Source organism: Haliotis rubra, unplaced genomic scaffold, assembly GCF_003918875.1.
Source record: "Haliotis rubra isolate DU_JTF1 unplaced genomic scaffold, ASM391887v1 Scf8, whole genome shotgun sequence".
NCBI classification, from domain to species: domain Eukaryota; kingdom Metazoa; phylum Mollusca; class Gastropoda; order Lepetellida; family Haliotidae; genus Haliotis; species Haliotis rubra.
Genome location: NW_025767523.1, coordinates 3,962,405 through 3,975,620, shown reverse-complemented (window position 1 = coordinate 3,975,620; position 13,216 = coordinate 3,962,405). Strand labels below are relative to the sequence as shown.

General features: G+C 38.0%; 1 protein-coding gene across 3 annotated transcripts in view; it reads right to left on the bottom strand.

The window, feature by feature from the left end:
* The window catches only part of LOC124261467 (caskin-2-like), a 229,068-nt gene that overhangs the window by 161,403 nt on the left and 54,449 nt on the right, over positions 1 to 13,216 (bottom strand). Inside the window, exon 1 of one of the 3 annotated variants that reach the window (XM_046695782.1) lies at positions 12,636 to 12,748. The exons of the other annotated variants lie outside the window; for them this stretch is intronic. Coding sequence (XP_046551738.1) covers positions 12,636 to 12,700 — 65 coding nt within the window. The 5' untranslated portion in view covers positions 12,701 to 12,748. Of the gene's footprint in view, positions 1 to 12,635; positions 12,749 to 13,216 lie in introns of those variants that run through there. 3 annotated transcript variants of the gene reach the window in all.

Sequence of the window (13,216 nt, the reverse complement as noted above, 5' to 3'; positions counted from 1 at the left end):
ATGTAATTGGAGATACCGACGCACACAGTCGTGACAATGATTTCCACTTAAATCCTGACTCTTCCGTATTCGCTAACATAAAAACTCTGACACAGCTCAAGTCCTCCAATGCCAGGAGAGGCCAGAACTAAAATTACCCAAGTTAAGAGGGACATTCAACACAAGAGGACACAACAACAAACATACTGTTATATAATGGTGCCTTGGTCTTCTTCACCCTAATGTAATGAAACCCCCTCGAAACAAACCTTCTCAACACAAGAATATGACTGCATTTCAGTGTAAAAATCAAATGAAAGCTTTGAACTTGTTAAAAACTTTCTGTCTTTGTTTGGAACTCATACATCTTTTAAGTCCCTCTGGAGCAGTTTCTTAGGTGTTTCATTATCGATCTGGTTCACAGCAGAAAATCTATGAAAGAGTGACAGACTTATAGCATTTTCTAATTGTCTCCCCTCTCCTCTCTCTCTGTCATTAGCTTGGAGCTCGGAGGCTGACACTGGGGTCGGAGAGGGGAGAGTTGATTGCCTTAGTCAACACTAGGGGATACCACCAGGACATATAAGTCAAAGGCTAATTCCATCCATTTTCAGTTAGTGTACTGAAAACTCATTTTGTCAGTATGTAGGTTGTAGCATTGATATATTTATCATGATGTATCTATCGATGCCCTGTGAATGGTGAACAGCACAGGAACTTGTCTATACCTTGAAGGAAAATAGTGAACTGGACATCATGACACCAGCATAAAGGGATGAAATATGACTAGAGAATTGAGACACCTGTGCCTCTCTGCAAAGTATGTAGTTCCATCAACAATTAATGTTGGTCTAAGCAAGATGTTAGACTAACTAATAGCAAGATGTATGTATTTCCATTTATTGAAGAGTCCCTTTGTGGTGGTAGACTGAAAATCTGAACCTGTGGCAACTCTAGACTTACTTCATAATCATATTCAAAAGGGCTATATCATTAGAGTCAAGGTTGGGCAGAGGGGAAGATAATATGGTTCAAAGACTGAGAGACTATATACCAGATGTAAAAAGACCCTACAACAATCAGCATTCCAATCTATGCAAGAGTAGAAGTCAAGTCAACAATATTTCCTCTGGTCTATACCAAAAGTATAAAGTCACACCAACAATAAGTGTCGTGTTCCATATCAGATGTATGAACTCCTGAAAAAGACAAAGGCTGTGACTTATGACATACACCATATATTCCCATACCATGTCTCACAATATAAGTTGGTGTTGAAACCTCATAAGCTGAATATATGAGAGATTACAAGCCATCATGGCATTTGGAAACAGTATTTACAGTGAGGCATCCCAAAATATCTCCGCCATCTCCTCCTTGACAGTAACCAAATCTGTGGCTAGTTCTACTTAGACACATAATGAATAGGCCAAACGAAATGCCACAAGAACATCCCCGTCAGTGATACAAGCCATCAACCTCATCCTATACTGACAAGACTTCATGTGATAGTGTCCAGTCAGCATATTACCCTTCTGCTAGTATTGATTGATACTGATACCAGCTCTTTGCTTCGCCAAGACCTACTGTAGACAGCAAACATAATCCATAGTCCCTCTATCTCTATACATCAAACACTCATTTGCCTGGTCAGGTCACTAATGCTAAAAGGTGACTATCCAAGCCAAGCTGAATTACTCTTCATCCACCAAAAATAATGGAGTTCTGATTACAATGATGTCTATATGTAGCCTATCATGGGTATGAATGACACCTGTTTAAGAGAGAACAGAGATAGAGAAATCTTAAGGCTGTTGTGCATTTCTCTAACAATATGTTATTTTTGTCAGCCTCCAGCCTTATTGGTTAATGTATTACATGTGGTAGACACTGCACTGTTATCTATTTTCCTATTACTCTGACTAAACTCACCAAGCATAACTGGTCATTTTGACATAACAACGCTTTAATTACCTGGCTATATAAACTTTCATATCAATTATTCCTAACATGTAGAAACATATTTTTCCTTTCATCTAAAAGAATATAGTCCTCCCTGTTCATGTATGGCAAGTCTTCCATGACTGATTCCTATAATGTATATGACGCAGTTGATAGATCAGCCAAGCTGCTGTTGTAATCATATAATGTTTAATATGTTTTCAACCATAAAGGTTTCACACATTGTACATATGTAGAGAATTAAACCCACATCTTCAGCACGAGGAATGTGCTTTAACCACGAGGCTAACCCATCACCCTTTTAACACTTCTGACAGAATGGGGGCGGTGGGGTAGCCTAGTGGTTAAAGCGTAAGCTTGTCACGCCGAAGACCCGGGTTCGATTCCCCACATGGGTACAATATGTGAAGCCCATTTCTGGTGTCCCTCGCCGTGATATTGCTGGAATATTGCTAAAAGCAGCGTAAAACAATACTCACTCACTCTGACAAAATGAGTAATATGAGTTATTTACTGCCATTTTCTAGATCATCTAAGTAATACATGTACACAGGTCCCAATGAGGCAACACTTTTGAAAACAAATGTTTAGTGTACATTATATTTTGAAAAAACATCCTTTAGTGTATACATGTCCTCTTGAGAACAATATTCTTAAGGGTATACATGTCCTTTTGACTGACTGACTGACTGAGTTTAGTTTTACGACCGCTTTTAGAAATATTCCAGCAATATCACGCGGCGGGGACACCAGAAATGGGCTTCACACATTGTGCCCATGTGGGGAATCGAACCCAGGTCTTCGGCGTGACGAGCCAACGCTTTAACCACTAGGCTACCCCACAGGTCCTTTTGAGAATACATTCTGTAATATACTGAGGGAAGCAAGTAAGGGAACACAACTTCATGGCAGTGTTCATTTATTTATTTATCAGATTTCTTCCCACAGCTCTATTCAAAGCTGATGATGAAAACTGGAAAATATCAAAGGAACGTTTGAATTTTCCTGTGTTCCTTTATTTGTTTCACACAGTATATATCCATATTACATCTTTGTTTCTGTCAGGCTGACCTCACCAGACTGTTGAGGTAAGGAGTCAGACATGAACAGCATCTCTGTAAGTCCATTCCTAACAGTAAATTCATTCTCTTATTCCACATTTCTAAAAGTTCAATTCCACACACACAAAAAAGACAATTGAAAACTTAGAAAGTCTCTTCTAAAAATCAATATTTCAAAGTGCAAGTATTCAAGCTACAGCCCATGAGAGGACAGCACAATTACCATATCAGTGTGAGCCACTGTGAGGAAGTATGTAGGTATCAATGTGACCTATATTACTTCCTCCAGGTAGTAAAGCCGCCCCTCTCCTAGACACAGCAAGTGTAGCAGTGTAACGGTGGCTGGACATGGAACAGTTTTATCACCATCCTCAACAGTGAGGGAACACCTGGAACAGCTCCCTGCTTCACAGGACTAATCACCATTGCTGGTCCAACTGACGTAAACATGGAAACTCACAGTACTCAGGCCGTCACTATAACAAACATTTCCAACTTCAGAGTAAATAATATTATAATTCTTAAATCCATTTTAAATTATACATCAATATGTAGCCACAGATTTTGTATCTTGATAACCAAAGCACTGACTTAAATCTTTAGGGAAACTGAAGAAGTGAGTATGGTATTACACCGATTTTATAGCAGACGCTTTAACCATCAGGCTACCCCGCCACCACTGGAAACTGAACAAACAGAAAATACCAAAATGACAGCCCCGTCTAATCTTATTCCAAGCCATAAATATGATGTATGTTTCTAATATCATATTTCCTCGTATTTTGCACAGGCAAGGATTTCAAATATATTAATCCCGCACTAAATCACATGTAACCAACCAATAAACTACCCCTGGCCACTATACTGCATTCTCAGCACTACACACATGGCAATGCTCCCACAATTCACACGTAATTCACACGTAACTCACACAGTATTCAATGATAGTGAATCTTGTATGTCACATCCAGTTAATAACTACACTCTACAAGCTGACTACATCAATGTTTGGTAAGATATCTCCTTGCAACTAACAACTGAAACTGGAACTTTACTCTGATATTATCATTTCATGACACTCCATTACAACATGCAAAGAACCAGGTCAACCTCTATCAAGCCTGCATTTTCAATATCAGCATATATCTACCATGTTATGATAACAGGGCTGTGATATTAATGCCTACTGCGCTGCTAAAACGTGAAGCACTGAAGCATATATAGCCAGGTGACAGATGGTTATTCCACAGCCAGAGAACATGCTGACCTGCATGTGGTAGCCAACTACACTAGACAAGTACAGGTGGAACATTCACACATAGGTGAGCCTCAAAGGCAGTTACTTCTTTTATTACCATGAAGACATTTTTATTTTTCAACAAAGTAGATGTTGTGGTATGGGGAAAAAACACACACAATAGATCCTAAGGCCCTGTAGCTCACTTGAGCTGTCTGGAATATTTTTTAGAGTGAGTGAGTGAGTTTAGTTTTACGCCGCACTTAGCAATAATCCAGCTACATGGCAGAAGTCTGTAAATAATCGAGTCTGGACCAGACAAACCAGTGATCATGAGCATTGATCTGTGCAATTGGAAATCGATGACATGTGTCAACCAAGTCAGCGAGCCTGACCACCCGATCCTGTTAGTTGCCTCTTACGATAAAGCATGGGTTACTTAAGATCAATATTCTAACCCGCACCTTCAGGGGTCGGAATATTTTTTAGTTAAAAAATTATAATAACTGAGGAAGGAAGAATAAGAACATGAAATAAACAAGGTTTGTGACGAAGAGACGTCCTGGTGGAATGTTCATTTATTAGACATTTATATATGCATGCTTATCCAGCAAGGCAAAGACATAATGACCTTTTCATCATGCTTTGGCAGCAACAGCCACACATTAATGGGTCAAATACTGAATATCACATACATACTGCTTTGGACACTTCATAATGATACAATGCTCATGTTGTTGATCACTGGATTGTCTGGTCCAGATTCGATTATTTACAGACAGCCGCCATAAATCTGCAATATTGCTGAATGTGGCGTAAAACTAAACTCACTCACTCCCTCAATGATACACCCAGAAATGACTGAGCAAGGAGCAGGTGACATTTGAAACATGGCTGCTGTGACAACCATGTTTGAAATAAGTTCTGAATCAGGTCAAAACACTGTTTATTAAGGAGAAATGACAAAACTCTGTATATTCTATACACAGCATCACATATGACTGATTAATGTGAGGTAAGAAGCATTGCGTTAGTTAGATTTGTTTTAAAACATTTAGTATCTGTATTTTCAATTGTGATAAATCAGTCAAAAAGTTTAAAAAAAGAACAATTCTTTTTTTGCTCATTTGGTTTACAGATTCTTTTACTGACAAATTTGGAAAAGAAACAACAATATCTTTGTGCATTTGAATACTTTTTATCTATTTGCCAAACACCACAAACATATATCAGTTTAGTGAGGAAAATTCATCATTAACCTGTGCAGGAACAAATACAGACTGCAGACTGTAAATTGTTTGTTTCAGAATAAGATGTCTCCAGTGGCCACTACCCACATCATACATACCATGTATTATCTATAAACATGGTATGTATGGTGTGGCTAGTTTTTGTAATTCTAACTTTAGAACTTTCTAATCCTTTAACAAAAGAGCACAAAACCATTGAAATTAGATACACATATACATCATTCTTATTGCACTTCTTGTAGGCTTTTGGCTGCACTTACAGTACAATGTTGCACAACAAAGGGGCTTGAGCTAACAGCAGGAGTATGGAGGCATACAAGGCACTAAATCAATAAATGAACATAAGATGTCAAACACACAGGACATTAAATGCATGCAGTCATCAATAAACATGATCATTATTTAAAGAAATATCCTAATGTTCCACTAGTGCTTACAGTGCAATAAGTGTGTCCTCTAACGAGAAAACAAACGTGTAGGTAGTATGTACACATACGAACACACAGCATACATGGATACTTAGCACATATGCCACGCATGCACACACAGTAGGCATATGTTGGTTGGTTGGTTGTACTGTTGGTTAACGCCGTACTCAGCAATATTCCAGCTATATGGCACGGTCTGTAAGTAATCGAGTCTGGACCAGACAATCCAGTGATCAACAGCAAGAACATCAATCTACGCAATTGGGATACGATGCCTGTCAATCATCCACATACACATCAAACACAAGAAAGCAAGGTTGAAAGCATGAAGACACAGCATTCACACACTGCATGCACTTACATACACACAATATAATACACATACAGAAACCTCATACACAGACACATACACCCACTTAGCACACAGGAAGGATGCAGACACACACACATATCCAAGCACACACACACGCACACACACACACACTGCAAGAACACACTGGATGCACATTCAACATGGCTGTGTTTGATGCTGTATGTGTACATGAAATGTGTGTTTGTGACCTATCCCAGGACACACACACACCAACACGCGAATGCATGCACCCATGTGCACGCACACACACGCACAGCACACACACGCACAGCACACATCCAGTATATACTGGAGTGGGCGGCCCACACAGAAGAGGACATGTAGTAACTACTTGACTCCCGGTGAAACTCAAGATACACAGACATGGCTGTTTATAGCATATAATCTAAATACATGTAAACTTGTTAAGCATTATCTGATTATTTACTCTACTTCCAAGTGCAACCTCTCTGGCATGATTTATGTGGGGGGACAATGTAGCGACTCTATCTCATTTTCTTGACCATCACATTCACAACGTTCAAACAGGGACTCTCCAGGCAGCCTAATCTTGATGCTGTCTTATCCAAGTCTCATCTCACCATCTGATGACAAATATCAGGACTGCCACATGATCTATTTTTGAAGCTGTCTTAAACCCATCGCAGCGTTATCTTACTTACGACACAAATCTTGGCTAAGACTGTAATCTGAGCTAAGACAGTTAGCTCTTTTATGATGGAGGGTAAGAATCTGGGGCTTTTACCAATGTCATCATCAATTTTCAAGGAATTCCCTGGATTGAAATTCATGTATGCATTGATATTTCATATATGTTACATATGTGCATGCATGTGTAAATATAACTATGTTTTGTGCACAGAAATTATACAGCGGACCCATACTATCAAAAACTTTTTATTTACAAGCATGTTTGGGCTACCATTTTACTGTCATAAGCTCCTCACATAATTTTGTTATTAATTTACGAGAACTTAACGCTAAGACAACTCCGGGAATAGACTTAGCTATTTTTTGTGTGACCCCTTAATGTCACTCTATGCATTACAACAGCTTTGTCAATAGGCCCTCACTTTGCCAAACCCAAAAGCACATTTTAAAACAACCCATTCACCTCCATTTTATTCTTATCCCCTTCCCAGCTCTAAATCTTCAGTCATTTCCTTCCCACCTATTAAACTGAAAGTTTTGATGGATCCATCAGAAAAACATTTGGTATAATTTTATACATAATTTCGTTTCAGAGATTGTGTATTAGTCTAGTCAAACTCCAGATTTCAGCAATCACATTTACCCAAGTCACATTCTCCTCATATTTTACAAAAACAAATTTCTCAAATAAACCAAGAAATGGCTGACAGGAAATAAACAGTGACAATCAAGACATAGACAAAATAATAAAGTAACAAGCAAATATTTCTTTTAATAAAAAAGTAACCCTTAAAATTTAATCAGGTCAATAAAAATCTCCATCCTCCAACAAATGTTTCTCTGTTGAAGGTGTTCCCCTCTACTCCCCCTGGTCTAGGTAGTGTGTAGGTTGAAGGACCAAACAGGAGACAGCTGACTGGCCCAGCCGAACTGGCCTACTGGCCATTGTATACCTGTTTGTACAGAGATTACCGGCCTCAACAAAACAATCCAACTCCCTCACATGAGTGGGTGTGGGTGGGTGGGTGGGAGGTCACTTGTTGCATGTAGATTACACCTAGAATCTCAAACACCTGTTTCTCACATGTCCCACATATCTACGTCATTGGTCATCAGCCACTGATCACGACTTACAGCAAGTGACAAGGGTCCCAGTTCCATGAACTAACACTTCTGTCCCAGTTCTCTGTAAATCATCTGCTTGTATATGCTGTATAATCAATATAATTCATGCAATCTGAGCTCCTATTTGGATTGTGGGATCATTCGGTCTGTATATCTAATTAAACACAGGGAAATTATACAGATATTTGTCGTTCCATGTGACATTGGTCTGTGGCATAATATGAATACACAGAAAGACAGTATGTGTGTGAGTGCATTACTGACTGTTAGAAATAATCCCTAACTTTTGTTGCCAGAACAATTTATCACATATTTCAGTGGACACCTAAGCAATAACCATAAATTCTGTGTCTGATATTCATATCCATGTAATATCAGGGCTCCAGATAACTTTTCAACATCAAGAGTACGTACTCCTTATTTTTTCAATATAGGAGTACTGGAAAAACCTGTATTTAATGGTGTATCAGTAATCTTGTGTTTCGTTTCATATATGCACCACAACATTGTTACTCTTGTGTAAACAGGTCAATAAACAATAAAACAATACCTTTTCAGATGAATTTACATCTGATAATGATTCTAAGGCCCTCACGCCATTGCTGTGGTGCGTATCTGCTACGTTTTCTTAATTTTTTCCTTCCGTATCGTGCATATTCTATATCCGTACATACGCCGATACAGCCCTTAACTGGAGCCCCGTAATATATATAACCAATACCACATTCTTGCAAACATACAATGAAAGTACATTGCAAGTAACTTCATACTTGTATAATCTTATGAAAGGTAAGTGTTTTGTCATGTTATTTCCACAGTGTTTTCATGCAATATAGACATTATAGACAAGCTTCATGGGTAACAACTTCATTTTGAGATTGCAACGTTTCGATACAGATTTTGTACCATTGTCAAGGACGGATAACGTACAACCATTCAAGATGTTTGTTTCACTGTATTCTATTTTTGCGCATCTTTCTAGTGGGTGTTGTCATACAATAACATTGTCTATTCATTCAATGTTATGTTTATTATCAAAATGCAGTTGTCCAGTTGACTTTCCAATGTTAATTATGTTGTTTATTTAAAAAATCAACAAGAAAATCGGCCAGTATAGTGGAAAAATTATCAGGGCAGGTGATTTTCCATGTGCCACTTTACCGGAGTACATTAGCAATTTTAGAGTTATTTCCACCCCTGCACAAACCACTGAGGGAAGCAGTCACTAGCACAGAAGTGTGAGGAGCACAGACTTAAGTGCAGCATGTAAAAGCATCACATCTATTTTCACACCACGTTTAGAAACATTACATTGTATTTCGGGCAGGGGACATGTTGAGAAACAAACCCAAATCATCAAAGCCACTAATTCTATATAAAAAATACCATTTACATCAGCTGAGAATCAATTTAAATATAAACTGATGTATAATACAAATAACATACAAATCTTACAAATATACAAATTTATAGTTTATGTGTGTTAATTGTTTTGGTCTGTATTTTCAGTTTCATTATGTATTCAGGCATTTACTTTCTGTATCTTTGCCATGTGTTTTTAACCACACTGTATAAATATTCTATTTTTGAACCGTGTCCCAAGTGGGTATTTTTGTACAACAAATTATTTAACTGAACAGCAAGATATTCCGGTAGAACGTGAAGTAGTTTATACATGTCCTCCTCACGTGGCTTAGGAAAGGTGCCCCATCCCTTTAGCAACCAACCAACTCTACAAACCCATAACAGACACCATGTTTTGACAGTGATTCTCCCTCCAGCATGCAATATGGTTCATGGGGGTGCCAGGACCAAAAATGTCCATTCCTTATGCCCGGAAGAAATCCTCCATTGTCTAGCATGTGTGTGCACCGAACAAAGTTTATTCAGATGCAAAGAATCCTGAAATGTGTGATTTGAAAATAAGGTGATTTACGAGACACATTTGTGGAACAAGTTGGCCCAAGTCGTACCATGAGCGAACTGTATGCAAATCAATGTCAACGATGCAAGCCGCGTTTGTTCTCAAATATGTGGTTCACATGCTAAGAGTAAACACCAGTGCACTTCCTTGGTCTTTCCTTGTACAAAAACCCAAACAAACAACCACACAATGTTTGACCCACATCTCATGTTTCAGATGGGTTTCAGGAAAAAGTTTTTCATCATATAAATCTCTATCAAAATTAGTCCTTGATTTTAACATTAAATACTCACATTACAAGAACTAATGAGAGAATGAGTTAAGCTAGATTAGCTGCAACAGCAAATTAGTGATTCTGGGACAAATGCACCATGTTAGAAGAATCTAACATTCTTTGAAAGTGTGATAGTTTAAATATCTATATTTATTTAACTGACTGATAATAAATCATGCTGACATCCTCAATGTGAGATATAAAAAATCTAACCCTCTTGTCTTTTGATATAAAAAGTCAATAAAAAGTTTAAAGCTCTCAGGGTTGGTGAGCAATTTCAATCATTTTTTACAAGTGTTGATTTAATTGATTGATAAGTGTAATATTCTAGTTATCATCCATGATTCTTCCATCTTTTAAAGTTTTAAAACTTGGGAGTAAAGTTCACCTGTTTCTTTGACAAAGGGAGTGTGATTTGATTGTGATGTCATTATGTCATGATGACTTCACAATGGTGTGGGGAGCATTGTGATGTAATTTGATTACAGCCACATCTCCTGTCAGATATCACTTGATCTCACAGAAGCGATATCCTATGTTGAAGCATGTTTGAATGATAATTATTATATAGGTAGTATTTTTCCTGTACCACGATTGGTCAAAATACCGTCACATGATTGACTACAAAACACGATATTGACTTGAGTTTTCTGATAAATTACGATATTGACTTGGGTTACTAAAAATAGACAAGGAATCCCGTAAGAAAGGGGCTTCCCCCGCTTTTCAGCCAATCAGATCACTCGGATAGATGGCACAGTGTGTGCATTAAAAGTTTATGTTAAAACCCGTTTCTCTTTCATTATATAATAAAACAATTATAGACTCTTGTAGAGGTCGATATCGGTTTTTATTGACCTGAGAAAAACAATATCGACCTCGCAAGCTCGGTTGATATTGTTTTACTCAGGTCAATAAAAACCGATATCGACCTCTACAAGAGTCTATAATTGTTATTATGTCATAATGTAATATTTTTTCCACAAAGACAAAACTCCAATAAAAACATTTCAAATACTACTGGAGAACTTAACCCAATCAACAGTGAGTGAGGGAGTGAGTTTAGTTTTAAGCTGCTTTTAGCAATATTGCAGCAATATCACAGCAGGGAACACCAGAAATGGGTCTCATGTACCATGTGGGGAATCGAACCTAGGTCTTTGGCATGATGAGCAAACGCTTTAACCACAAGACTCCCCCACCACCCCCAAACAGTGAAATAACACACATATCATACACAAGAGAAGGACCATTCAATTCTTTCCTGCTAGTATGGTTAATCTGTCATGCCATGACACATAGCTTTAACTTATTTTCTATCAGTACAGGTACAAAGTAATGAGAAATGACAGATCCATAGCTTAAGTCAGTATCAGCTTTTGTAGAATTATATATCTACGACCATGTCCTCTCTTCCAGAACATTATCCATGTCTGCTCTTGTGTGTCAGCCAACCTGTCTGACATCTTAATGGTTTTAATCATCATCAGCATGGGGAATGACAGGTGAGGAGAAATCAAAACATATAGCCCCTCTGGAAGATTGGAAGTATCTGTCCCACACATGTTGACAGCCATGAGTCAGCCACCTAGTGATTCATTACTATCCTAGAAGGAAAAGTTGTATTCATCCACTAGCATCATCAACAATGGGACGATGACTGGCGTGTGTAAACAGCGAGACAGGTATCGCAACTGACATGAAATAGGTGTGAAGACCGGCTATTAGTTGCGAAAGGAGTTGCACCTTTACGATAACAGTGTCCTCTGACATGAGGAAGACAATGACACACATTTCAGTAGAGCTGTCACAGGCTTGACATAATCCCGGACACAATACCGTGGAAATACTTAGCCAACACAGGTCGGTCATGATCAAGTGGGATAGAACGTTGGTGCTCCTGAGTTCTGTGAATGAACGGATCTCTCTGACCTTGGCAGATACTGCTAAATGTGTAAAGAGGATTACAGAGGATATATCTTAGAGTATGATTGTATAGTATCAGTTTTCACACAACCAATAACACAATCCTCCTTTGTGACACAAAGAGGCTTCAATATCATCTTTGACTTAGAAATCCATAGGAGTATGGAATTTACATGAAATGTACATTCGCAGGAACATAACACAGTTATACAATTACCAAGCTCAACAGCAAACAAATTCCACAACTTAAAATGGTATGATACACTTTTTGAAGAACAAAACAGGCTTTGTATTCACTCAACTAGAAGAAATCATTCTGAAAAAACAGAGCCATAAAACGATGTAAATTGTAAATAACAGCTGAGACAAGACATCCACTGAGGCGAATCTGACCTTGTACAACCTTCCCAGCAAAAACAATCACATATTTCTCGGAAACACCTACCTGGAAATGTTCACTTGGTTGGGTCCACCTCGGTTCCTCAATGAAAGGGCTTTATTTCTCCTCATTGTAACAATAGTCAACCAAATCGAAAAGTTTCAAATAAATTCAACCACTCCAATCTCCAATGTAATCGAAACAGGCAATAACCTGGAGGAAAAACCTTGTTTCCAAAGAAACATGATTAATAAATGAAGTGCAAACGTTTGCACCTGGAAAAACCCTTCAACGTCCATGAACCTCAACCAAATTCCGTTCTCACCTTTTTCCCCATTTTCCATTAATCCTAGGTAGATTACTATGTTATGTTAGTCAGTGCATGAATCCAGCCATGTTTACAAATGGAAGCCTCCATTAGCCAATTAAAATTGCTCAACAATTTGTGAAAGTAGGCCCCAATGATCTTATTATCGCAAGATGATATCGAACATGATATCCTATTTTTAAAACACAATGCATGCATTCACCAGGATTTTACAACAGAAATAAAAAAAACAATCTTTTTCATGAAACTAATTGATTTTACAATTTTTCACAATACATTTTTATTTGGTTTGTCTTATATGTTGAAAAATGCCAAGACT